The sequence below is a fragment of the Littorina saxatilis genome, linkage group LG10, assembly GCF_037325665.1.
Source record: "Littorina saxatilis isolate snail1 linkage group LG10, US_GU_Lsax_2.0, whole genome shotgun sequence".
NCBI classification, from domain to species: domain Eukaryota; kingdom Metazoa; phylum Mollusca; class Gastropoda; order Littorinimorpha; family Littorinidae; genus Littorina; species Littorina saxatilis.
The window spans coordinates 6,940,365-6,968,279 of record NC_090254.1 but is presented as its reverse complement, the minus strand read 5'-3'; the positions used below and the strand labels follow the sequence as shown (position 1 = coordinate 6,968,279).

Below are 27,915 nucleotides of genomic sequence, written 5' to 3'. Positions count from 1 at the left end.
AGATAGAAGTGTGTGTATAAAAAAGAGATAGAAGTGTGTGAGTGAAAAAGAGATAGAAGTGTGTGTGAAAGAGGGCTAGAAGTGTGAGTGTGAAATAGAGATATTATATAGAAGTGTGTGAGAGAAAAGAATGAGGGAGACACTATAGATTGCTTTCAGCAGCACTTAATAAAAGTATGAGAAAAATCATGATGTGCTTTAATAATTGTAACTACTAACATTGAATTTTAGCTGATTCCTGTAAAAAATAAAATAAAAAAAGGAAGATAATGTTTCCTGTAAAGTTAATTAACCTGATGTGTCAACACATCTACCATTTAAAACAGCACAGAGACATATATGTACATAGCTGGAAACGTCTACGATTTGCATGCAGTATCAACACAGGCTGGCACGCACACACACACACACTGAAGCACAGTGTCCGCTGAGCTGTCGTGGACCCTAGTGTAAGGGAGGGAAATCGAGCCACAATTGTCCCACGAAAGACAACTCCCACTGTTTACTAAATTCAAAATGGCGTCCAGTGATAACCCGAATGTGAACATTTCAAATAATACTCAAATAACGACTATTCAGGGAGTTCCATCAGTTACACAACAGCTGCAGGATAAATCAGCTGGCGTACCGCTCAGTGATTTTGTTTTGCAGCTTGAAGATTATGCTCCAACCGTAAGTAATTTCGTTTGCAAAAAGCAGACTGTCATTCCCACTAGGCAACTAGGCACCTCAGGCGGAAGGTATCGTTCACTGGACCTTCCGCCTGTGCTAGGCACTACCAGTGCCGTACCAGTTTCTGGTTTCTACTAAAATCTCATTTTACTTTTCGATTTTAGTTTGCTTCATTACCAGCAGGTCATCAGTTTTACTGTCCAAGGAAACACTTCAATGTTTCTGTTTCTGGCCTATCTAAATCTAATTGCTATGAATAAGTGTTGCAGAAGGGTGCATTCACCCTTCCTTGTAGGTGCACTTCCTCAAGTTCCTGTATAGTACCCGGCGAAAGAAACGCAACTCATTCGCACCAACTGTTGCAAGTGATTTTTCGTCATTTTCAAATGGTCGTAAAATATCAACCAGATAAGGTACACAAAAGGAAGACAGATTTGTGGAGGATATTTTACTGGCTGTACTTCTTCTTCTTCTGCGTTCGACGGTTGTGTCTAGGGTCGTAGTTCCGCTGCTGTCGTGAACTGGAACGTCGCTTTCAGGTCTTCTGACGTTCCCCAGAGCTTGGTCTCCAGTGTAGCTCCTTCTGGCCAGATCTGGTTCCGCAGCAGAGTGAAGTTTGTGCATGTATTCAATACATGTTCTACTGTCTGGTCGGCCGCCCCACAATCGCACAATGCCGACTCTGCTACGCCGATCCTTTTCAGGTGCGCTTTAAAGCCGCAGTGCCCTGTATGCAGCCGGAAGATGGCAGTCTGCTCTGCACGGCTGAGGCGGTGGATGGGGTCTTGGTCTGGCTTGTAGCCTCCGTTTCTTTCTTTGAATGCTGTCTTCCAGCGATGCTTGATGAGGGTTTTGGTCTCTCGGAAGGACAGGCTGTACAATTAGTGCTATATATTAATTATTATTAAATCCTTTTCTTTGTTTATCTTTTCATAAACTGTGTTATACAGGGTAGGGGTCAAGTGAGTCGTGGATGCAGGAAAACGTGTCACTTTGACATGCTACAAAAAACAGAAAAATGCATTTTTTTGACAGTTGTGGAGGAAATTCATCTCTCAACATGATCATTTAAAATGAATTATTCGCCAAAGCGTAACATAATTACAAAAATGAACATAGATCACCTAGACGGTGTTAAAAAGGGTTGTTTGGGAAAAGCTCCTTCGCACGGAATCAACGTTATGAATATGAATTGTTTTAAAGCAGATGGGTTTTTTTGTGTTTTTTTTCTCCACAACTGTCCTTACCTGTTTGAAAAATATGCATGTTTACGAATTTTGTAGCGTGTCAAAGTGACATGTTTGCCTGCAATCACGACTCGACTGACCCCTACCCTGTATAAGTTCACAGTTTTAGTTTATGAAAAGGTAAACAAAGAAAACGATTACATAATATGCACTAATCGTACAGCCAGTAAAATATCCCCCACGAACCTGTCTTCCGTTTTTATGTACCTTATGTGGTTAATTTTTTACCACAATTTAAAAATAACAAAAAATCACTTGCAACAGTGGGCGCGAATGAGTTGCGTTTCTTTCGCAGGGTACTGTACATACAGGGATGTTGCTTCAAATTCATACCTATAGGACAAATGTCCTAGCTCTTCTGCATCAATAGGACATTTGACCGCTTTCAGAAATTTCAATAGGACGTCAGAATTTTTCATTTTCAAGAATGACGCTCGCTGTGTTGAACTTTGGCAGGCTTTAGTTTTAGTTTTCGGTGGCATAACTCTGCGCTTCGTCAAAATGTCTCAAACTGAAAGCAAAAGCAGACGCAAGACTTAGTTGGAGTTGTCTCCCATACTCCTAACTTTAATGTGCTGCAGACGGGTGTCACCCAAACTGCACAACTTCAGTGCACCTGTACGCGAGAGTGCTTGGTCGCCTTTTGAAAATGTTTATCTTGAAAGGAACATTAACGAATATCGCGCTGTCCGAAGGAATTGAGTTCGTATCGGACAATGCCAGCACTCAGCTCAAAACAATAGGACATCTGACCGCCATGCGGCTATGTGAATCGGACATTTGAGCCTCTTAATCGGTCTATTTCCGATGCCTAACGACATCCCTGTTGTTGCGGCCCTATGCTCCACAGGGAGTCTACATGAATAAGTCAAGTAAGTCAACGACATCCCTGTACATGGCCCAAAGTCAGAATAGGTGTCCATTTTTGTGACATACAAAATCAATTTTAAAAATGAACATTTTCTTTGTTTTGAAAATAGAGATGTATTTTAGAGCATAAATACGCAAGGAACAGCTATGATTTAAGAAAACTCATGTTTGATCACTTCACAGATTCAGGTTTAAAAGTTTGCAGGAGTTCATAACTTCACACCGTCACAAAATTTAGACTTGTTAAATCATTGTTGCTACATGTATTGGGTCTGTTTTAGACATCTGAGCAAATTGCTACAGCAAATTACTTTGCATTTCAAGCAAGTTAAACTTGTTTTGGCCACGCATGATGCAGATGTGAACTCCATTAATGGGAAGTTCATAACTTCACATAATTTACTTTTATTGGTATAATAAATTTAATTTATACAGGCAGGAAACAATTTGTTTTGTTTTTTAATCTGAAAAAGGTGAGCTGGAACATGAAGGTAATTTTTGACTCACATGCGAAGCAAAAGTGAGTCATGTACTAACCCGAGTCGTCCGTCCGTCCGTCCGGAAAACTTTAACGTTGGATATTTCTTGGACACTATTCAGTCTATCAGTACCAAATTTGGCAAGATGGTGTATGATGACAAGGCCCCAAAAAACATACATAGCATCTTGACCTTGCTTCAAGGTCAAGGCCGCAGGGGCCATAAATGTTGCCTAAAAAACAGCTATTTTTCACATTTTTCCCATTTTCTCTGAAGTTTTTGAGATTCAATACCTCACCTATATATGATATATAGGGCAAAGTAAGCCCCATCTTTTGATACCAGTTTGGTTTACCTTGCTTCAAGGTCAAGGTCACAGGAGCTCTTCAAAGTTGGATTGTATACATATTTTGAAGTGACCTTGACCCTGAACTATGGAAGATAACTGTTTCAAACTTAAAAATTATGTGGGGCACATGTTATGCTTTCATCATGAGACTTATTTGGTCACATATGATCAAGGTCAAGGTCACTTTGACCCTTATGAAATGTGACCAAAATAAGGTAGTGAACCACTAAAAGTGACCATATCTCATGGTAGAAAGAGCCAATAAGCACCATTGTACTTCCTATGTCTTGAATTAACAGCTTTGTGTTGCATGACCTTGAATGACCTTGACCTTGGGTCAAGGTCACATGTATTTTGGTAGGAAAAATATGTAAAGCATGTGAGTCGTATGGGCTTTGCCCTTCTTGTTGAAGATGAAGTGTGGAGAAGATTTTTTGGTTATCTGTATTATTTATAGAAATTAATATTGTCACAATTTTTTCACAGCAAATATTGGCATAAGTTATCATTAAATCTACAATTTTGCTGTTTTTGTGCAAAATGTGCTTGAAAAGTACCATCAAAAGGATTTCAATACACCAAAATGTTTGTCTGACTCAAAGAGTTGGCAGAAACTGAAAGTTTTTTTAGAATGTCCTAGGAGTTCATAACTTCACACCGTGACATCACAAACTATGGCTAATTCAAACCAAAGTAAGAAAGTGCATATGTCATCTTATTTTCTCTCCAGCTACTCTTTGTAATCAACATACAACTAAGTAATAAAAGTAAAACATTTGTGAAAACAAACGATAACAAAAATCATAAAATGTGAGCGTGCGCATAACTTCACAAGAATTTTTGTTATGTTGGTCTCTAGTACAGTTACTGTATAATATATTTGCAAAACAATGACAAACTGAGAACACAGAGTTATAGTATAGGCTAAAGCTGCACTTATATTACAAAATCAGATTTTAATTGCCAAAATAAAACAAATTGTTTGAAACTTGTGAAAGTTCATAACTTCACATCAATCACACATTTATACTAAAATAACTAACTAAAGTCTCTTGAAAATAATTCTAAACAACTTAATGATTTACTTAACCAAACTCAGTCATGAAAACTGTTACCGAAATCATTATTTAGTTAGTGTTTATGTCAGCTGACTGTGTGTTCATAACTTCACATCATTTATTTAACTGAAAAGCTACGTACTAAAATCTGCTGGTAAATTAAAATAAAAATGACATCAAACTGTAACAGCCTACTCTGGAGAAGAGCAGCACATCATTTGAGGTAGTGATTTAGTGTAGTAAATTAATTATTGTGTATAAATCATACTCATGGCATGTGTTCATAACTTCACACCGTGGGGCTGAGGGTCAGTTGATGTGAAGTTATGTACACCGTGCAGTCAACCCAGATTCATGCTGGAATTATCAAAATGTAATTATGAGGGTTGATATTCAGAAAACTTCTTACAAAATGTCCAGATAAAGTCAAATGTACTCTTTTGCTATTAACAAGGCATTATTTTAAACACGCCCTTGAAAAATGAGCTTGAGTTATGTGAAGTTATGAACTTCATGACAAAACGGCTAAGTACTTCAGAAAGAAACAGTCAGCAGCCAGTAGATTCTTTTTGTGATGAAAATCATGGTACAGTGTAATTTGGAAACTGAAAATAGTCATTTTACATATATTTTGGGTTTTGACATGAGTTAGTAACTCTCACATAAAAATAGTGCGCAAGACACAGAGAAAATGGCTAACTAAAGCATACTGCTTGACTTTAGTGACAAAAATTGCTTAGTATCTAAATCTAATGTACTTTTATATGCAAAATTGCTGTTCCACTACAACCTTAACTTTCATGGCTAGCATTTAAGGACAAAAAACACTCTCAGTGGAGATAGTAGGAAAGTTCATAACTTTCTCACAAGAATTTTTTATTTCTCAATTACTCAAACACCAATGAATGAACTTGATGCAAACTTTCAGTGTGACTGCTGCTAGTGGATCCAAATGCATTACAAAGCTAGGTGTTCCCCAACCAGTCAATTTACTCTTTTTATAAGGCAAAAGGTTGGAAAGTTCATAACTCTTTTTTCACAAGAAAATCTGCACGTAAACTATGCAAAAACAAGTCAAACAACCCTTTTTATGTTTTATACCTCTGCAAAACATACTGTAAAATACTTTTTTACAAAAATATATCAGGTTTCAATCTTTAATTATTATTTAGAGCTGATCAGTGAACAAAATTGAAGTCTTACGGAAATAGTTATGAACTTTCTGTGAAATTTTGTCTCCCCATTTTCTGCAGGCTCACTGACAAAATTCAAAAACTTTGCTTTGTCAAAGGTACATTTGAGTTTTACTGGCTCAGTGAAAAGTCATTCATGACATTCTGTCCCATAAATATGACAGAGATAAATGCGCAAAACACTGGAGAAGATAAGGAAGAGTTACTGGGAATAGATGTACAGAAAAACCAAAATCGGTTCAGCGCTGCGCGCTGAGAGCGCGTGTTGAAAATTTTCATCGACCAGATTGTGTCCGGGGTCTACCTGAATATGCCCACCAAATTTGAAGCAGATCCATCGAGAACTTTGGCCGTGCATCGCGAAGTGACAGACAGACAGACAGACAGACACAAGCCGTATAGATATAGATACATGTATGTGTATTCGGGTTGCTAAACTTGTAACTTCACTTTTCTACTTCTACTTCTAGTTCTACTTCTAGTCCTGTCTCTGAAAGTCTTTTAAAAGTTCTGTCAAGTGGCTCCAAGTTTAAAGAGTTTGGAGTCTCCTGTCTTCAAATGACCATGAAAAAAACAAATCAAGATGACTGATTCATTGTTTTATGTGCAGATTCCAGACTCTGTCACTGCATACTACCTCAACAGAGCTGGGTTTGAAACATCCGACCCAAGAATGTAAGTAAAGTACTTGCTTTTAAAACTATTCATGTGGTGCATGCACATATCCCCACCCTCCCACTCAGAGTCAAACATGCATAATAATGAATCATATCATAATTAATCATGTACTGTGGTGAACGTTATGGAATTTTTCAGTTTCGCAATGCTTTAAAAATCCCTGGTAATGTCATATTCATTTCCATTGCTAAGAGCTGTTTTATCTGACAAAAAGTGATATGAAGCTTTTATTTTATTTGTTATTAAACTTAGAAATACTTGCCTGTAGCGTAAGCGTACTGTTGAAATTGCTGGGTTTTGTTTCAGTATTCGGCTGATCTCTTTGGCTGCCCAGAAGTTTGTGTCGGACATTGCCAACGATGCTCTGCAGCACTGCAAGATGAAGGCTTCAGCAGGGCAGAGCTCCAAGAAGCAGGGAAAAGTATGGTGCACCTTTGCTTCCTTTAGTTACTCTTGTATTATTACTATGAGTATGAGTATGAGAAGTAATGCCGAAATACTTGTTTCTTGAAAATGTGTATTGAAATGCGTGATTTTGAGTTTAAGTTTAACTTCATCTTCATACTCATAGCACCCAATTTATCCAGATAAAGAAATGCCTTTAACTTTGCTTTGCCAATTGCGAAGTAAATGTAAGGTGAATACTTATAAGTAATACTTATATTTAATTTGTAAAAGAAATCAGGTCATGAACTATGAGTATGAAGTATCATCATTCACACTTGAGTCAGTGAGTGAGTGCAACAAATCAACATTTGCTAGGGTACTGCATTCATGATTATGAATTGTACTAGCCTTTCATTCATGTCTCAGATTTTACTTCCTGGTTTGAGCTTTTAATTTTGAGATTTGTAGAACAAAAACGAATTGTGTTCATTATTGCAGTGGCAGAAATGTTTCCTGCCTTTCAAATCTCATAATTCAGCAATTTTAACATACCATTACTCACTTCAAAATCGCATTTGTAGAAGTTTGCTGTTTTGTTGATATTTACAATTGTTAAAACTATAATTTTATAAAAAGTCTCCATTTTTGCCTTATTTCAAATTTTAAGTTTAGCCTATGTATTGATCCACTGTGTGTGTGTTTGTGTATGTGTATGTGTATGTGTGTGTGTGTGTGTGTTTGTGTATGTGTATGTGTATGTGTGTGTGTGGTGTGTGTGTGTACAGACTGTAACAAACTTTGACAGTTATATATTATTATATATATATCTCAGAAACTAAATACCTGAGATGCACTGTTTTGTTAAAACTTTTGCTTTTATCTGTTCACAGGACAAAAAGTTTACCTTGACGATGGAAGATTTAACACCAGCGATGGCGGAGTATGGAATCAATGTGAAGAAACCGTGCTACTTCATATAAACACTGACCTCATCTTGTGGTGGATTGTTATGGAAACACACATGCTTACTGCTACCATTTCTGGGTAGCAAGTACAGTAGATAGTCATCTAAACAACAAAATGACAGTGGGTGAGACAAGCAAAGTTAAAAAACAAAAGAATTCTGTGCTCGCCAAGACAGTGACAGTTCAAACACAACTTTTAAATATTTCCATGCAGAGGCTTCTTCAGGACACGAATAAAATAACAAGAGGCGAAGCCTTCAAGGCTCACGTAAGAAATCGACAAACAGTAACACAAACTCAATCACTCCGTCACACATACACACACACACACACACACACACACAGTAAGCATAGGTGACACTGTGCAAGAAAGCGAGACACTAGATCTAGATCTGTCTGTCTGCATGTAGCCTACTTACAGGGACACGACTGCCAACTAGTCTCGGCCCGCTCAAAATAACAATGACCGAGACTTTCAGTAATTCCTTCGCGTGACGTCTAACCCTCTTACGTCATAATGTGACGTCTTCAAATGACGAAATGTTAAAGTTTCTACCACAGACATACACACGCACAAACAAACACACACACGCACAGACAGACAAAGTTACGATCGCATAGGCTACACTTACGTGAGCCAATGGGAACCAAAAAGCAACAGCACACAGAACCACAAAGTAAACCAAGAAGAGAGATGGAGGGAAACATAAAGGGAAGGAACTCGAGCAAAAGAAGGAAATTACTGTACAGGGGAGAGAAGTGGTTAGAGGATTCGAGGACACGCACGCCAAATAACAGTAACATGCACATACACCATGCTAATAAATATTCATCTGGTTTGGAGGTACAGGCACTCTAACATTTCTGCAGAAACTCTGTATTTGATGCATCAAACTCATTTGCTTTGGCACTGAATTTGCGATAAAAAGTCCGGGAATTTGACTGCAGGTGGAGTTAAGGACAGTTTATTATCTATTGAACATTGGATTTTCCTTTTTTGAGCCATGTGACGTCAGAGTCCGACAAAAATTCATATTAACGCGGCCAGGCAAGACTGCAAAATAGTGCATGTTCGTGCACCTTTAATCGTAAAAACTAAAAGGAATTCTAGCCGGAATCGATCGATACATATTAAATGTTATTTGTATTTTTGACCAAAATATGACATTTTAAACAGATCTCGACAGTCATTGTTCATCTCGAGGAACACCGACTGTCTCGAGCTGTGTAATATGTCATATTTTGGTCAAAAATACAAATAACGTATAATGGCTCAGCCTGGTCTAGTGGAGCCAAGTTTGAGACTTTGGAAGCACAGGTGGGAGACGCACACATACATTGAAGGACATTGCCCAGGCTTGGCAATATGCTTTGCTCTTCTTCTCTCAAACATTACTAAAACACCCGTGCATCTTTTTTATGCTGTGAATAACACTTCTTTCTGTGAAACTCAACTGGTGAGGAAAAATAGTTGCAGTTTAATGTAATGTTTTGGTGTAGTGATGCCTATTATTCAATTTGGAAGATGTTTGTTTTCTGTGTTCAGGAATGTTGTTTTTTGGGGGATGAAGTGTCTGAAAGCGCATTACAGAGAGAAAGAGAGAGGCAAAAAGAGGAAAGAGACAATGTGTTAAAAAGAGAGAGTGAGTGTGCAAATGTGAGAGAGAGAGAGTATGTGTGTGTGTGTGTGCGTTAGAGAGTGTTTGCAAAAACAAGAGATTGTGTGTGTGCACACTTTCAGTCCGTCGTGTGAACCTGTACGCGTGTACATGTATTCCCTGTGTATATATTGGGAATCACCTGTGACAGCTGTGTAACTGTACACTGCGTTGTCAGGGTGACACTAAGGCCAAAAAAAAAAAATTGTCTGTTTAGGGTAACCCGACCGACCCTATCGATTTGGCGCCGACCCAAAAACTTTTTTTTGATTTCAAAAAAAAAAAAGAAAAAAAAGAGGTAAAAATGCTAAAAAGAGACATTTGGCGTTTCTTTCTCTCCCTTTCTCTCTGTTTTATTTATACATTAGTTTTGAAACATGTAATCATCAAATATAAGAAGTGAATGTTCAGCCAACATAGCATTTACACACACACACACACACACAAAAAAAAAAAAAAAAAAAAACCCTACCTACCTACCGACCCTACTTTTTTTGGTCATGTTACCCTAAACAGACAATTTTTTTTTTGTGGCCTAATGTGTGATTGTATCCATTTTGATATCAGAGGACAGACTAATAAACTTCTGCATGTAATCTATCATCAGACATTTGTTTATGTGTGTGTGTGTGTCTTTGTTCGCGTGTGTGTGTGTGTGTCTTTCTTCGCGTGCGTGTGTGTGTGTGTGTGTGTGTGTGTGTGTGTGAACAGATTTCATAGGATATGAAACCCCTCTTGTAAGATCTCCAAAAATCAGAAAGTCAGATGTGTGACACAAACTTGCACACACGAACGCACGCACGCACACACACACACACACACACACACACACGCACACACACAAACACAGGGATATGCTTCGACATCGAACCTCTTGTGGTGTTCAATGTCTCACGAACACAGTGGGTTGTCGCACATTTACACACAGGTCTCCTTGCTAAAGTTGTGTTGGTGATTTCTGGCATCAGAATTTCAGTACATGATGCAGAACGCTGTGCATGGAGGAGAAAAAACATGACCGAACAAGGCATTTCAAACTCTTGTATCGGATTGGTAGACCGTTACACGTGCGACACAAAACAAGTTAGATTAAATCACACGATTTAGGATTTCGTGTAAGTAATTTCACACTGGAAAAGTAACGTTATATGGAGAATGTGTGTACCCTTGGCCGTTTAGGTTTAACGTCCTTTACCTGGTGACCTTGAACTCTGACCTTCGTCCTTGAATCCGAAACATCAGTGTGTTGGTGTGTTGCATCGTCATTTACACAGTCCGAGTTTTCGTCTGCACTTTCAAAGAAATCTTCTTGAGGTTCATCCAATGAATCCTCAATTGTAGTACCAGGGATATTCTGATCACCAGTTGAACGACAACGTCTTACTATAGTTTTGTTCACTTTTGCTGTCATAAAGGTCGTCCTCGCCGCATCTTGTTCGCCATTTTCTTTGTCTGCACGCTTTGAAACATTCTCAGACTTGATACTATTTCGACGGAGAAACCTCTGAATGTTTTGGACAAACTTCCAACGACTTCTGTTTGTTCTGGTCCTGTTGCTATTCGTGTCAGTAGCTGTCCCGAATCTTGATCGCGTGCTGATGGTTTCTGCAGAGTGTCTGCGGAAACAGTGTCGACTTTTACCATGAGAGGTTGAAGGAAAACACTGATCTGCTCCGTCGTGTAGTTTAGGGTCCACGGAGAACAGATCCCACACATCGTTGCTGTGGTTGTGTGATGCGTTGCGCTGGTGGTGATGACGATGAAGATGATGGCGATGATGGTTGTGGTGATCATGATGACTGGACGCGGGGATGCAACTCCCGCACGCTCTTCTCTTGTTGTCAGCTTCAGGATATTGAGCACACAGGCTGACAGGGTTGAGAACAGTCTGAGGATTGTCAGACCCGCTGTGTTGGAGTCTGCAAGTCTGACTATTATTTCCCCCTCTCTCAGGCGTTAAGCCTACCGCTTGGGCCTCAGCGACGGCCAAACCCGACCTCCGCGTGAAACATTGTGAAGTAGAAGCACCGGCAGCGGGCACAGACAGGACCACACCGCTTCTCTCCTCCCCATCTCTCTCGCACTCCTCCTCCATCTCTGTCTCTTCCCTGATTGTTAGCATTTCCGTGTTGCGTACTGCGCATGCGAGGCTCTTGCTGTTGCGACGCATGCGCTGAGAGGGGGTTACCCACAATCCCGTGGTCTGGCGACCGGACGAGAGCGTTGTGGTCCACGTGGAGGAGACAGGGTCGTCGTGGTTGGCGTTGAATGGCGGAGGGGGGCGGCCCGACAGGCGGCGAGAGATGCGGCACCAGAACTTGACGATTTCAAACCTGCCGCAGGAAGAATTTAGGAATTAGTGATGGATTTTCGTCGGTAAATAAACGGGGAAAATGTCTTTCTCTAAATTTTATACATACTGAGAGATAAAAATAAAGGTAGGTAGGCACGGAATAAGTCTGACAAACGACTAAACAAACACAAGCACACGCACGCACACACACGCACACAGACATGCGCGCGTACCCTCACCCCCCCCCCCCAACACACACACCCTGATTATCAAAAACTGCGTTTGTCTTCCAACTTGTTGACCCGGTTCATGAAGCCATATAGTATAAGTGGGTTCACACACACATAAACACACACACAAACACATACATACACAGACACGCACCCTCCGCACACACAAACACACACACATACATAAACACACATGCACCACACCCCTACACACACACACCCGCCACACCCCTACACAAACACACGCACACACATTCTAACACACATACACCTCCCCCCACCCCCAACCCCCACCCCCACACACACACACACACACTCAAGGTATTATTCAAAAGCGCGGTCCTCTCCCTTACCTGGTGACGCGGTTCATAAAGCCATAGATGAGCGGGTTCAGGATGCAGGACAGGAAAAGCAGGGCGGAAGTGGCCGCGTCTACAGATGGCGCCACGTGTTCCCCGCCCCATTTTAGCAGCGCCACCACGACAAAGAGCGTCCAGCAGACGAGATAAGCCGCGGCGATAAGCACCAGAGTCTTGACCGCCTTGCATTCCGTGCTGTGGGCAACGCGCTGTGTGAGGGGGTGGCCCGGGTCCTCTTCGTACGAGTCTGACGTGCTTGTACCCGCTGTGTTGCTGCCTGAAGAGAGCAAATTAGGGTGGTGTTGAGTGAAGAGTTAATGTCGTTCAAAATGGGTTTTAATTCAAGAAAGAAATGGTGTGTGTAGGTGTTAATGCTTGCGCGTAAGAAGCCCTTGACATTAAACGCTAAGCCAATTCAAATTGTTGCAGCTTTAACAGAAGGACAAGCAGAAGGAGGAAAAAGACATCGAAAAGGTAAATTAGACTGACAAAGCAGAATAAAAGCTAAATCGATCAAAAAGACAACAAATATACAATGCACACACACACACACACACACACACACACACACACACGTACATACACACACGCATACACACAAACACTGACACACGCTTACACACATACACACACACACTCACACACACTCACACACACACACACACACACACACACACACACACACACACACACACACATACACACTCACACACAAATCCTGCTCACCCACACACACACAGCACGCACCAGAAGTAGTAGTAGTGGTAGCCGTTGTGGTAGAAGAGGTGGTGGTGGCAGTGGACGACGGAAAGACCTTAGCTGACCGCTTGGTGTGGCCCAGGGCAGCGCGGAAGATGGACAGGTAGCACCAGCACTGGACCAGCAGTGGACACACGATAACCAGGGCCAGAAAGAGAGTGGTGTAGCCGGTGTCCGCCGCCCAGTCCACGGAGCACAGAGCCTGGGCCTCTTCCAGTCTGAAGGCGCCCCAACCCAGTAGCGGTGGCAGCCCCACTGAGAGGCCTAGGACCCAAGTACCTGTTGGGGAATTGAGTGGATGATAAATTGTGATCGACCTGATAACGAGAGAGAGCTGGGCGGGGTATGTGGTGAGGGTGGGGGGGGATGGGGTGGGGGTGGGGGAAGGGGAGATATTTTGAGAGAGGGAGAGAGACATATAGTTGGTGAAAGCAACAGTTTTGTCGGTGAGAGGTGCAAAAAGCGTAATTTCAAACCGAAGTTGCTGTCTCCTGCACCCTTTTAAATCTGATGTCAATTGGGCAAAGTCGCCGCACAAACATGTGGCACTGAATTTACGGTAAGGCACTAGCAGGTAAAAGTCCAAGGTTTAGGGTCACTTTTGATACGTTGACCCTCTTAATTCATCAACCACAAATGCGTGTGTAAAAATGAACACAGAAATCCAAAAAGTATAGGCTACTTTGACTCGTTTTTGGTTGTTCTGAATCGTTCCATCGCGCGCGCAGTCTTGGCTCATGACCTTGTGCACATACGTGTGCTACGTCACGAGCCTTGAACAACAAATATGGCCGGCTCAAGCAGTGAGGAAGACAAGTGGAATACGGACCGGTTTTCAGCCAGCCTGAGGTTTTAGCGTGCCCGTTTGAGCCTCTTCGTCGTCAAAATGCTGGCGAGGCCACAAGGAACTGCTTGAAACAGAGCCAGCATAAGCGGCAATACGAAATGGTATGTGATTCTCTTTGTTGTGATGTTGAAACACTAGTCCGTAGTCGCTACCTCGTGCATGCTAGATCGAAGTCAGGTGTGTTTTTCACAGATCAGTTGATGTGCTTCCACAGATCTGTAAACATGCAAAGATTATGGATTTATGCTATTATTTCAGGCATCTGGTGTTGTTTATTTTCCTATCTTTAATCAAGGATTTCGTCCTTGAACTGCCCAGTTTAGAATAAATGCTTCCACAGTGATGTTCACACGCGACTATCCTTATTTTCTCTTTCTGAGTAATTCTTCAGTCACACAACGAAACATGTAGACATCAAGTTAACATTGCGCAAAGCCTGTTTCTTGCGGACAAAACTGCAATTATCCTGGTATTTTTATTTGCGACAGTAAGACACATCGACACCACTAAACAGTGAAACCTTTTTGAAATGGCGGTGGGCTGCTTTCATGTGCTAATACTAGATCTAATAGTGATCCTGACATTTTTCTTGCGAAACGGTCAAAGGGAAGTAATAAATGAATTTAGTTTTTTTTAAACGAGCACACGTGATTTCCGATCTCAAACTAGATCTGAAATCATAAGATTTTCTGAGCAGTGGCGAAACGCTGATGGCGTGATATCGCAAGCCGTTTTGGAAGCAAATAAGCACTGTCAGTGTCAGACATATGCTGAAACACGATTACAGCAGTTCAAACTTTTTGATTATTGATTTTTAGGAGTACGCAATATCGGACAGTCACACTACAAAAAGACAATGCGTTAGTGCATAGATCGGTATTCTCAAACGTCACGAACACTGAACAGACAGTACGTTGCTACTATATATTTTACTGTATTAACAAAACCTCACAGTCCCATTAAAAATGTGTGGTGTGTGCCGAAAAGCAACCATATGAGATTCAGTCAGTGGGACCCTGAATCTACCTGGGGTTAAATCGGGTTATTGACTCTCATTGCATGAATTTTTAAACTGAATATATAGGCTACATGTACTACTGTTCGTGTTGTTTTTGTGATCCACTGCAATTTATGTGTATACCTTAGAATCTCAAGGTAATTTTTGAACGGGGCATACAGATGATGCATTTTGCCATGATCACAGAGTGATACGTGTATTTTGCTTATCAGGTGTCAGTGCAGAAACTCCAAGAGGGAACGAAATTCAAATATCTGGAAAACCTGGATGAGGAGATAGACAGCCTAACAGCACATCCTCCTATGTTTGCTCGGACATATACTACCTTCAAACTGCACACTATGCGTACACACAGGAATATGGACGACTCAACATTGATCAAAATGGGTAAGTAACACAACACAAACAGATGATTTCCATTATGATAGATTTATTTATCTGAAACTGAAAGTAAAATTGACAACAGAGTGTACAATTTGTTTTCAAATACGAAAATATCACATTGGGTTAAAAAACAAAACACACCATCATATATCATTAAAACTATTCTTTATTTCTAAACACATACATATCAGCATAGTTTATTCATGTAAACATCCTCATTTCGGTTCCCAGTCTATCTGAAATCAAGGTAAGATAATGCCAAAAAAATAGCGATCACACAGTGCTTCAGCATGAATTTGAAAACCTGCTCTACGTCACATAGACACAGCGTGTCTTATGATTCTATCCACCCTCTCCAAACAAACACGTACACGTTTTCTCTGGTACGAATGTCTTAAAAGCTCAAACTAAGCTGCTGTTTTATTCTGTCTTGCTTTGCAGGAAATACAGGCACGTCGCTTACCCATAACAGGCAGCTGATGCGCTAGCGAGTGGGGTTTCTAGGCAGAAGCATCAGAGTACCATTACCAACCTGTGCAGTCAAAACAATCAGAAATACTTTCCCAAACGGATGAAGAGTGGGGTTCAAACTCCCTGAGCTACAGAAGGCTGAAATATACTTTTACAAATCGTGTGACTGTGTTGAACTAGTATCTTTGGTTGAACAGATTCCTGCGTGGTTTGAAGATACTGAGTTGTCACGTGGTCCGGTACATGGTTCACATTCTGCAACATTTTGTTCCAGACTTTTTCCACTGTTGGTGTACTCCAGCATCAGGTAGTCAGTCCATGAGCCGGTCAGCATAGCTTGTGTCCAGTATTTTCCGTTTGCCTGTTGCCTGAAACATGGTTTTGGGGAAGTAACTAACGATCTCTGCACACATTTTAACATGTGAATAAAGAACAGAAAAGTTTGTCAAAAGTATACATAGTTTAATTTGCATTTACTTCAAGACCAGACTGTCTTTTCGTTCATTATTTCTTCATAAAGATTCTGGAAATTAACAAAATGTTTCCCCCTATCAAGGCCTCCTAACTTTTTTTTAAATGCAGGTCGGTATTTTGTCATCTGTGCATTACTACCTCTTGCCACCCGTGCGGTCATTGCCACCAGGTATCTCAACAATCAAACCGTCTATACAGGCATAAAGGCACGTCCTTTTCCAAAACAGGATTGCTCACTACACAGATCTGCGAAGACTTTTACATGGAGAAAAAAATCTCTTGACTTGAACATATACCAGGAATAAACATCCTGACTGGTTTTTGGAGCTGGATTTTTTAGGGAATGTTTTACACGTGTGGCGTTTAAGAAATTAATTCATAAAATTCTACATTCGCAAAGCCAAAGAGAGTACTCATACTGTTACAGAGTATTGAGTTCTGGTATTTTTCAAAACGGAAGGATGGCCACATCCCATGTAAAAGCCTGGTAAGATTTGAGATTTTGAACCCAATCGTTTACACGGGAAGGGCTGTCGAAGGGCTGTCCATTTAAGAGGAGGCATCCATGCCTGGATGAGAAATACACTGATAACACAGAAAAAGCACGAGTTTAACCTGCATATTCACAAAACTGGTTCAGAGGTCCGGCAAAGTTAGTTATTTTAAGAGAACATCACGAAGACCGAATTATTAAATTAAAGCCTTTCTGCAAGAATGTACATCTTCTATGAATTATATTCTAAAACGCCACATGTGTGATTCATTCCACACACAAAATCCAGCTCCAAGAAGCAGTGAGGCTGTTGATTATTGGTATGTGTTCAAGTCGACAGATGATTTTACCTGTGTAAACTGAGCCTTGGCAGATCTGATATAGTGAGCAAAGACCTGCATTTTTTTTAAACGTGTTCAGAGGCCTTGAAATGGTTAAACATTTTGTTTATTTCAAGTAGTCTTTATGAAGAAAAAAATAACAATAAGGAAGGCACATGGGTTGAAATGCAAATTACAGTAGATTCCTTTTGACGAACTGTTTATGTTCTTCTTCATGTGTTACATTATGCGTACGTAGATCGCAAGATATTTTCGAAAAAATTCATAGATAAGCCAATCTGCAAACGGACAAAAATTCACAATATAAATTTATGAAGCCAATAAATTTTACTCAAGAACAAAGCGTATGTGTTTGAGGTGATGTGCATGGGTATGAATGTTGAATGAGTCCGTCAAAGATACCCTCCATGTCGCCTCACAGTGGAACCTACCATTAAAATTATACCACCTTAAGTTACCTTGCTCTTTCAAATGTACTGCTTAAAACTTCTTGAACATGCAACTCTTGCTGTCTACCATAAAGACCATCAGGTCAACAACATACTCGTGAATGTTTTGTTTTGGTCTATGATTAAACATTTCAGAAAATACCCTTTTTTATATGTCTTATTCGGAAGCATACTGACTTTATTTGAAACTACTTCGACAGATATAGTTTTGCAGGTTGACGGGAGGTGAGTTACGAAAGAAATTCAATCCATATGTCGCTCAGCACAGAAAGCATAAACGATTAACATGAGTAGAAATGAACTTGTACTTGTTTTCATAATGTATTATTTGGATGGTATCTGTCAAAGACACTTTCTCGTTTTTTGCAAAGCTAGAATAAGGCACTAATTTTCAAAACAAAACAAAAATCTTACGATGAATGGCACGTTGGTTTTCTCCTGTGGTGATTCTGGACGGTAGGAACAGGACTGGTCAACAGTTGCGTTGTGATCACGGAGAACCGGGAAATCTGGAATGGTCACGGTGTCAGTGTCTAGTGACCTGTTCTGACCAGTGGCCGTGAGTGATGATGAAAGGTCTGGAAGTAAAAGAAGAGAGAAAATGAGTGTGAGTATAAATCAATTCGAAAGTATGCTTCTGATCTATACAGTACATTGAACATTTAGACACCCTCTGGAAGTCGTCTGGATGTGTATCCATGTTGTAGCAATTAGACTGGTTTTGCGTCTCTCAGTCAATGCAGAAAGATTAATTCCCTGCACAATTCGTAATCTTCTTGTCTCTAGCATGCAGGTGTCTGTTTATCTTACTGGTTGCACATCCACCAAAAGTTTAGATCTGGTAAAAATAGCATTAAGCCATGATTCCAGCAAACGCTGCCAATTTCATGAATTGATATCAGGGGATAGTTTGCGACTGAATAGAATAGATAACGTGACACACGCATTGTCTTACGTGTCCACAACCCTGACTACTTTTTACTCTTGCTCTTAGCTCAGCTCAGACCGTTCTGTAACTTTGTAGATCTAGCCTGTGGCGCATCTGTACTCCAGCGAATATCAGCTGGACCCAGACACACTGTTCTGCACCAATTCGTATTCGCTGCGCAGCAAAACAATGTTTACGTGTATGCATGAAAATAAAAGCATGTACTCTGACCTTCAACGCATTCCTTCTTGTGAGATAATCCGCTGTTCGTATGTCGCCTCGGAGTTTCGATGGCTCGTCGACTGTACCAGCCTCGCGTAATACTCCCCTTTCCGGACTTTTATGAAGGGAAGACACTGCCAGTGGTCAAAACATTTGTTTCAGGGATGAAACGCCAACTTTTGTGCTGCAGAAAAATTGCGAAATCTGTGTCCAGAAAGTGCCCGACACTTTGAAATCTGCACGCTTGTGCTGCACACATCTCTTCCATTTCCACAAGAGACTCAGAGTTTTGTGAGGGAAAGTGTGCTATGAAATGCCTGGGAACATTGACGAGTTGTTGCTGTTTGCGGCTGCCCTCCACCGAGGCATTCTTTTCGGGCATACAGTGGTGACTTTTCTGTGTGAAAATCAAGCTGGTACTAGTGGTAGAATCAACACAATAACTTGTGACGTCACAGTGTACCAACGTCACAGTGTACCAAAAATCACGTGACCACTACTTGACCCCAGGCGACTTGTCTTGGTTAGCCCCGCAACACTAAATCTGCAACTACAACAACAACAATTTTTTTTCAATTTTTAAAATATTTTTCCAGAGATGTTTGTAACATTTGGCATTCGATTTTCAAGTTTTGGGGGATATTTAAAAACCTTGGACTTTTCCTTTAACTAACCAAGCGGATCAGCGACTTAGATACTGACTCAACCTTCCGCCGGCGTCTTACCCACTAGGCCACCAGGCGAGAGAAATATTACGCGCTCACGGCAACGCCATTAGGGGCATGTTTCCGGATGTTTCCTCGACTTCAGATGACTGATGCCCAGCTGTATGCCTTTAACCAGCCACCTGCACTTATGGCAAAATGGTCGAGATCTTTTCGTGCCACAGTGGTGGCACGGGGGTGGGGACATGGATACTGCCTCTGCACCTAAAACTGACCCGTGTCCGTCTCGGCCTGGACTCGAAATCGAACCCGTGACCGGCCATAGGATCACAAGTCCAGTGCTCTACCACCTGAGCTCTCCGGGCTCCCCCGCTACTTCTGCCCTTACCTGCAATGTCCGTGTTGCCTAGCCTGTGAGTGTGTGTACGTGTGTGCGTATGTGTGTGTGTATGTGTGTGTGCGTGCGTTTGTGTGTGTGTGTATATGTGTGTGACCACTAGGCCACTTCTGCCGGCCTCACCTGCAATGACCGTGTTGCCCAGCCGGTGCGTGAAGATGTAGGGGTAGCGCAGCGAGTTGACGATGGCGTAGTTCCGGTCCAGGGAGATAGCCAGCAGAGAGTAGTGCAGCACCACCAACAGCACCACGAGCAGATAACTCTGACACCGACACCACATGGCGCTGTGTAGCCAATCAGCGCCTGCCACGCTCGCCGCGCTGAACGGTAGAACCAGGAGGCTGAGACCTGAAAACACAAGAACCGTTTTTTCCAGTGTGACTTTTATAAAACAAATTCTATTAAGTCTATAAAAACTAAAATCAAATCAGAAGACACGGTGTCCACTGTAAAGATGAGATGAAACCTTGTTCTAATGAGACGTGAACACATGGGTCACTCTGACACAGAGTACACTTTACATGATTAGCAAACATTCACCCTTCTGTTCGTGGGACATGATGAGGATGCATCCAACACAGTGACAGCTCAGAATGTTCAAAGTTTACATTAATGTTCGCGAGCAAAAAGGGTAACACCGGGCACACACACACACACACACACACACACACACCCCCCCACACACACACACTCACACACACACACACACACACACACATACTTAGACACACACTGACAGACACAGACACCCCCCCACACACACACACACATACGTAGACACACACTGACAGACACAGACACACACACACACACACACACACACACACACACACACACACTCACACACACACAAACACACACTTTCCCATCAAAGTGAACTGCCAACAAGGGGATTTATAATGATCCAAGTTAATGCATGAAATAAACACGCACATCATCATCATCATCATCATCATCATCATCATCATCATCATCATCATCATCATCACAAAAACAAGAAGAGAAAGTTGCAAGAAGAAGCTACAAAACAAGATAAAAATAGGCAGTAAATACTCGTATATCATCATCATTATACATATATATGTATCACAAAGACCAGAAGAGGAAGAAGAAGCAATCAAAAGTATGGAAACTAGGTGGAAAATATATAATCATCATCGTCATACATAATTATCACAAAAACAAGCAGAGGAAGACAAAACAAGACAAAAGAAGAAACAAAATGTGACTATAAATGTAAAAAGAAGCATAAACACGTCCAACTCGCAAACAACAAGTTATACAATTAAGTAGATGTGCAACGCCAAGGCACTGCATACCCCAGCAAAAGACAAACCTCTCTCTTACTCTCTCTCTTTCTCTCTCTCAAACACACACACACACGAACATACACACACACACACACACACACACACGCACACGCACACACCCTCACCCTCCAAGTCACACACGTACACACATACACACTCACTCACACGCACTCACTCACTCTCTCACACACACTTCATACACACAAAACACACCCCCCTACGCACATATAGACAGACGGACATAAACACCTTTACAAACAAACACACATACACACACACATACACTTACGCACACACACACATACACACACCCACCCACTCTCTCTCTCTTATACAAACAGACACACACACACACACACACACACACACACACACACACACACACACACACACTGTACATACGCACAAACAAATACGCACATAGACAGTCGGACACACACACCTTTACAAACAAACACATATACACACTCATACACACACAAACATACACACAAACTCATGCACACACACATTCACACACACACACACACACACACTCTCTCTCTCAAACACACACACACACCCACACGCACACACACACTCACGAACACACACCCAAGTCACACACACACACACACTCACTAACACGCACTCACTCACTCTCACAAAAAACTTCATACACACAAAACACACACCCATACGCACATATGGACAGACGGACAAACACACCTTTACAAACAAACACACATACACGCACACACATACACTTATACCCACACACACATTTACACACACACGAGTACAGACTCATGCACGCGTGCGCGCGCACACACACACACACACACACACACACAAATACACACACACACACACCACACACATACGAGTACAGACTCATGCACGCGTGCGCACACACACACACACACACACACACACACACACACACACACACACACACACACACACACACACACACACACACAAACAGTAATACTAACACATGTGCACAAAATGAACACAAACACACACACTGCGCGAGAGAAAGACTTCAGGGAGGCATGACGTCATGATGCATTAATTGACGTCAAAGACTTTCGACCGTGACGTATTCTTCTTACGCGAGCTTTATCCATAGACTTGGAAACTACGGAATTTCTACCCGTCCAAAACGGCCTTGGGTGGCGTTTGCTGAAAAAATGGGGGCGACTATTGCACCCACCGTATTTTTGTTAGTATGGTCCCAAGTTTTGGTGAACTTCCATCTCCACCTGTAGCACGTAGCCGGGCACAAAGAATCCTTCTTTATCATGTATTATTCGGTATGCACATTTCTCAAGTCGATTACAGTATAGCGTTCACGGGATACCTCCAGCTTCGCTGGGATTAACTTTTTCTTCACGGTTGTCCGATATTTCAACCCTGTTTCAATTTAAAGACACTGTCCTTCTTGTGAAAACAGTTACATGGACATAGAAAGAGACATAGAAGACTGTACTATCTCAACAGAGACATTTTAATGTTTGTGGTGTGTTTAGGACAACAAACATGAAACATCCCATAAAACAACATTAAACATTGAGATACAGTAACAGTATTAAATATGGGTAATTCCTTAAACAGGGCTGCAAACCTTCGGTGAAAATCATCATATCAACTCACAATTCATGTTCATAGATCTCCCAACTCTCCCCCCCCCCCCCACCCCCCATCACTCTCTTTCCCCATCAGGTTCGCCCCAAGCGCACGAGTACGACGAGGATTAAACTATTTCAAAGGAATGACGGAATCTTAAACAGCATCACATGATGTCAAATTAAGGAGAACTGTTAATCACGGACGGACTGTGCGTTTGAATTGTGCCTGGGTGCTCTCTCTCCAGAGTTGGATTTGTTTTTCACAATAATTGATCACAATCTGCAAAATGAATCATCGACAAATAGCTCTTTACACAATAAGCAGTCAGGATGAAGATTCCAGGTACGTGTCCAAGTGGAGCTATGGTCTTATACCGTGCAAAAACCAAGGCAGATCTGAGATGGTGACTTGAACTATTTTCCTTTCCTCCGAAAACGGCGTATGGCTGCCTAAATGGCGGGGTAAAAAACGGTCATACACGTAAAATTCCACTCGTGCAAAAAACACGAGTGTACGTGGGAGTTTCAGCCCACGAACGCAGAAGAAGAAGAAGAAGAAGAACTATTTTCCCAGACGGGCGCTGTGGCGGGGCGGTAATACGTCGGCCTCTTAATCGGAAGGTCGAGGGTTCGAATCCCGGCCGCGGCCTCCTGGTGGGTTAAGTGTGGAGATTTTTTCCGATCTCCCAGGTCAATTTATGTGCAGACCTGCTTAGTGGCTTATCCCCCTTCGTGTGTACACGTAAGCACAAGACCAAGTGCGCACGGAAAAGATCCTGTAATCCATGTCAGAGTTCGGTGGGTTATAGAAACACGAAAATACCCAGCATGCTTCCACTGAAAGCGGCGTATGGCTGCCTAAATGGTGGGGTAAAAACGGTCATACACGTAAAATTCCACTCGTGCAAAAACACGAGTGTGCGTGGGAGTTTCAGCCCACGAACGCAGAAGAAGAAGAAGAAGAACTATTCCCGAGAAGGACTGTACCTTTACATTGTGTTTGGTGCAGCAAATCGCCAGAAGCCGTACCAAGCGGAGTTGCCCCTAGACCCTTGTGTGGAACAATTATACTTGACAGTCTTCTGGAAACTGAGGGCAATATGTAATGGCCGGCCAGGAGAAAAGAGACCAACGCGTTGGGAAGTAATCGGAAAGCTATAAACTGCGCTTTAAAATATAACTGCTTTCATCCTTAACATTCGTAATATCGGTGAAAAAAAATCTATGTTGCCGACCGTCTGTTTGTGATATGATCTTTAATGATTTTTTTTATTTCTTGAAATATTCATGCCTTATCCATACCCATAGAGGTGAATGAATCAGACAGAAAACGGAAATAAACAAGAAAAAACACACACCAACATGACAAACGTACAGGCGGAACTAAAGACTTTCGGGTGAAGTTCGGTTACCATACATGAAAGTCTGTAATCCCAAGGTGGTTTTGTATAGAAACATCAAGGTGTACATTCCACAGAAGAGGAAACACAAGTTTCTATCTGACAATTATTTGGCAGAATTTTCCTGAAACCAACAAATGCGACCTTTGTGGCATTTAAAAAAAATTATCTCTCTAAAATCAAACTTGAGATGGCGACCGACTTATCACAAATGGGTGGCGGGGTAGTATTTTAGTCGGTAGCCCGCTGACTTTATGTTCAGGACCAAAAAAACAGAAGTATATCTCAGATTCCCGAGAATCTGTACAAAATGGGCATGCAACATTCCCTTGTAATTTCTTGGAATAACGAAGGCGATGTGTTTAATCTGGGACAGGCTAAGTCTTAACCTAGTCAAACTTCTTCTGCGCCATGTACTTTTAATTTTTGAATAAAAAGAAGAAGAAGAAGAAGAAGAAGAAGAAGAAGAAGAAGAAGAAGAAGAAGAAAAAGAAAAAGATAATATTACAAACGTATGTGATAGTCAAATACCCAGTTTCAGTTTCGCCACACATGCAAGCAAACTAAAATATGTCTAAAGCCGTTAAGGGTAGAGGTAGCACGATATTCAAGATTTGTTTCTGTACAAGGCTTTTGACTTAAACATTGTTTGACGATCTTTGTTTCAAGAAAAGTCAAAAAAGTTGTGTGTTTTTTTGTTTTGTTTTTGGTCACAAAAGTGTTATCTGCACGATTTACATGTCAAAATTGACGTTTTCTTCCGTGACTATGAGGAATAAACAGTCAGTCTTTAGAGAACATTTATCCACAAGAACAGTACAAATATAGAGTTTTGAAATATAGTCTATTTCAGACAGAACAGAACACATACAATAACAGAGAGTGTTCTTCATTTATATTTGTGAAAATGTTCCCTGTGGATCTGCACACAAAAATAAAATACAAAAGCAGTTTTTCAAATTTTGACTGAAATACAAACACCATTCCTCTGTTATTCATAGAAAGTGTTTCTGTATTGTGCGGAGACATCATTTCTGCCGAAGAGACACTACAAAGTAAGACGATTGAATAGGTAGCTCGAGAGATGAGTATTTAACTGTGACGGCCCTGGTGCTTTAAAAGAACACGATTCTGAGAAAACAGCGTTTTAAGTTTTCACATTCAAGTCAAATGTAAGTGAGGCCAACAACAAAAACATGTTGGTTTAGGGTAACCCGACCGACCCTATTTTTTTCCGCCGATCCTAACACTTTTATTTTCATTTCTAAATAAAACCCCAACTTTTGGCACATTTTGTGAACCATACCCAGACTAAGGGAAGTAACCTCCTTTAAAATCGACTACATTTAAAAAATATAACACAAAACAAGAGAGAGAAAAAAGCCGACCTACCGACCCTATCTTTTTTGGTCACGTTACCCTAAACCAACATTATTCTATTTTTGTTTGGCCTAAGCACTTTGAAAGTCGACATTTAATTGCAAGGGCAAGGATAGCAATGGCAAAACTAACATCACACAATGATTCCGTGGTGTTCAAAGTACCTAAACATGCTGAGAACCCATAATGTTTCGTGCCACCTGGCTTTATTTCAAACCCAAAATTCAAAATAAGTCGATATTTGTACTGATATCGAAGTAGGTGATGAAAATAGCCCGCGATGTTGTTGTTGTTGTTGTATTTTTACGTTGAAGTTATTAAGATTGTTTTTGTGCTAATAGGTAATCTTATTTGTAAATATAAGAGAGAGAGAGAGAGAGAGAGAGAGAGAGAGAGAGAGAGAGAGAGAGAGAGAGAGAGAGAGAGAGAGAGAGAGAGAGAGAGAGAGAGAGAGTCAATTATTAGCCGTATATTGTAAACGTAACCGAACAGAATTGTACACAAACATCCCCGTATACTAAAGATAAAAATGTCCTCATTTAACTTAACCTTGTTGTTCACTCTTATCTATAGTACCATCAGCGATTAGGGCTTTGATGTAGCAACATTCCATATTATTTATACTGGGGTTTGGCCTATATTTAGATCGTGATATCACGGATCCGTGGTGTTTGCTGTTAGCTTGGTTGTTAAGACATAAACAAAGTTTATACGAGACTCTGTCAGCCTTGTAATGTTTGACTGGAAAACTTGATGAGAGTGAGAAGAGAACGGAACACGTGGAGAATATCTATGAATAAGAACAAGGATGACCGCGCGTGATAGCGAGACATAGATATCTTATATTTGAATATCTCAGTGTTGGCCTTGCTAGTCTTTGATTCAGCGTTAAACAATCAGACACAGACAGGAACTCACACATGCTGACACAGACAAAAACTCCCCAAAACACACACACACATACAAACAGACAGACACACACACACACACACACACACACACACACACACATACACACAAACACACACACACACACAAACACACACACACACAAACACACACACACACACACACATACACACACACACACACATACAAACAGACAGACAGACACACACACACACACAAACAAACACACACACACACACACACACACACACATATATATATATATATACACACACACACACACACACACACACACACACACACAGAGTCCCGCGGAGTCTTGTACCTACCCAAATAGACACATGGGCCGATACAGTAATTACACAGACATACAGACGGATGCAGTTTAGTAAATACAGTCTGACACAAAGACACACTTAAGAGTCGTGTAATGATAAAAGTAGACAAACAGAGGGATACGGGAAAGACAGACAGACAAACACACACATATGAATAGACAGAAACGCAGACACACTTACCAAGCTGACAACACGCCAGGTTGAGCACAAAGTTGTTGGAAACGGTAAGAAGTTGAGGCTTCTTGTAGAAAACACACCCTATCGTCCCGTTACTCATCACCGACAGGACCAGTAACACCGACAGATACAACGTCATCAACACATCTTCCCGCGTCAACACCTTCTCTGACATCATTGGCGTTGTCGGCAGTGACGTAAGGGAAACACCCAAAGACGCTGTACGCCTTGCGTCATTTTTGACATCGTAAATAGCGTTGAGAGAAAGAAACTCGTTCTCTCCCCAGGAAGTTTCATCAGCTCCAGAAAGTAAAGATGGATCAGTAGCATCGGGTCTCTGCGTTGGTGTGAATACGGTTGATGACGTTGACGGTGATGACGTTGGCGGTGATGACGTCATGGTACTAACCGACACGGGAGGCGCCGTAACACATGATGTTATTCCGAGAGTAAAGTTGAACACAATGACTGGCAAAAGAAGACGGGCCGTCACTACTCTCTGCATACTTCCTGGTGAAGCTCCTTGTGAAGACTTGTTTTCACATTGGTTGACCTCATCTCAACCTTGTAACAGCATGTTGTAATTCATTTAGCTAGAAATCCTCAACACTGCCTACCCAGCAAGACTGTCCAACAAGCCTTCTTAGCGTCAATTTGGAGTGTCCTTTTATGAGAAGACCCTTCAGCCATGAGTGATAGTAAAAAGTCGACAGCACTTGCTCACTGCGTAACACACAGCCGCGATTGTGTATGCATGAACAATCGTTTTCGAACATTCGAAACCATTCGCGATCGTGTATGAATGAACATTCGGTTTCATTCATTCGAAAACAGTGTATGAATGAACATGGATGATAGTACACCTATTGTTTGTTCGACTTGTAAAGGCCTGTGCACAGCAC

General features: G+C 41.4%; 2 protein-coding genes and 3 long non-coding RNA genes across 6 annotated transcripts; 2 read left to right on the top strand and 3 right to left on the bottom strand.

Annotated features, from left to right (window-relative positions):
- Positions 1-485: 485 nt before the first annotated feature.
- On the top strand, positions 486-9,017 carry LOC138978069 (transcription initiation factor TFIID subunit 10-like). The gene is made up of 4 exons (XM_070350702.1): positions 486-672; positions 6,479-6,543; positions 6,853-6,967; positions 7,824-9,017. The coding sequence occupies exons 1-4, from the start codon at positions 517-519 to the stop codon at positions 7,911-7,913; spliced, it is 426 nt and encodes a 141-aa protein (XP_070206803.1). The 5' UTR covers positions 486-516; the 3' UTR covers positions 7,914-9,017.
- A 555-nt stretch (positions 9,018-9,572) lies between these two features.
- LOC138978074 (uncharacterized) lies at positions 9,573-10,204 on the bottom strand. The gene is made up of 2 exons (XR_011459573.1): positions 10,092-10,204; positions 9,573-9,741 (listed from the first exon to the last, which is right to left on the bottom strand). It is a non-coding gene; the product is annotated as an uncharacterized lncRNA (long non-coding RNA).
- Positions 10,205-10,462: 258 nt separating this feature from the next.
- Positions 10,463-27,188, bottom strand: LOC138979145 (beta-1 adrenergic receptor-like). The gene is made up of 5 exons (XM_070351954.1): positions 27,017-27,188; positions 20,010-20,234; positions 13,186-13,476; positions 12,433-12,715; positions 10,463-11,889 (listed from the first exon to the last, which is right to left on the bottom strand). Exons 1-5 carry the CDS (start codon positions 27,186-27,188, stop codon positions 10,701-10,703), a joined length of 2,160 nt encoding a protein of 719 aa, XP_070208055.1. The 3' UTR covers positions 10,463-10,700.
- On the top strand, positions 13,883-17,194 carry LOC138978078 (uncharacterized). 2 transcript variants are annotated; one of them, XR_011459578.1, is made up of 3 exons: positions 13,883-14,145; positions 15,275-15,449; positions 15,888-17,194. It is a non-coding gene; the product is annotated as an uncharacterized lncRNA (long non-coding RNA). The 2 variants fall into 2 exon arrangements; XR_011459577.1 differs by having other exon boundaries at positions 15,275-17,194.
- Positions 16,146-19,486, bottom strand: LOC138978075 (uncharacterized). The gene is made up of 3 exons (XR_011459574.1): positions 18,834-19,486; positions 18,089-18,252; positions 16,146-16,285 (listed from the first exon to the last, which is right to left on the bottom strand). It is a non-coding gene; the product is annotated as an uncharacterized lncRNA (long non-coding RNA).
- Positions 27,189-27,915: the final 727 nt, after the last annotated feature.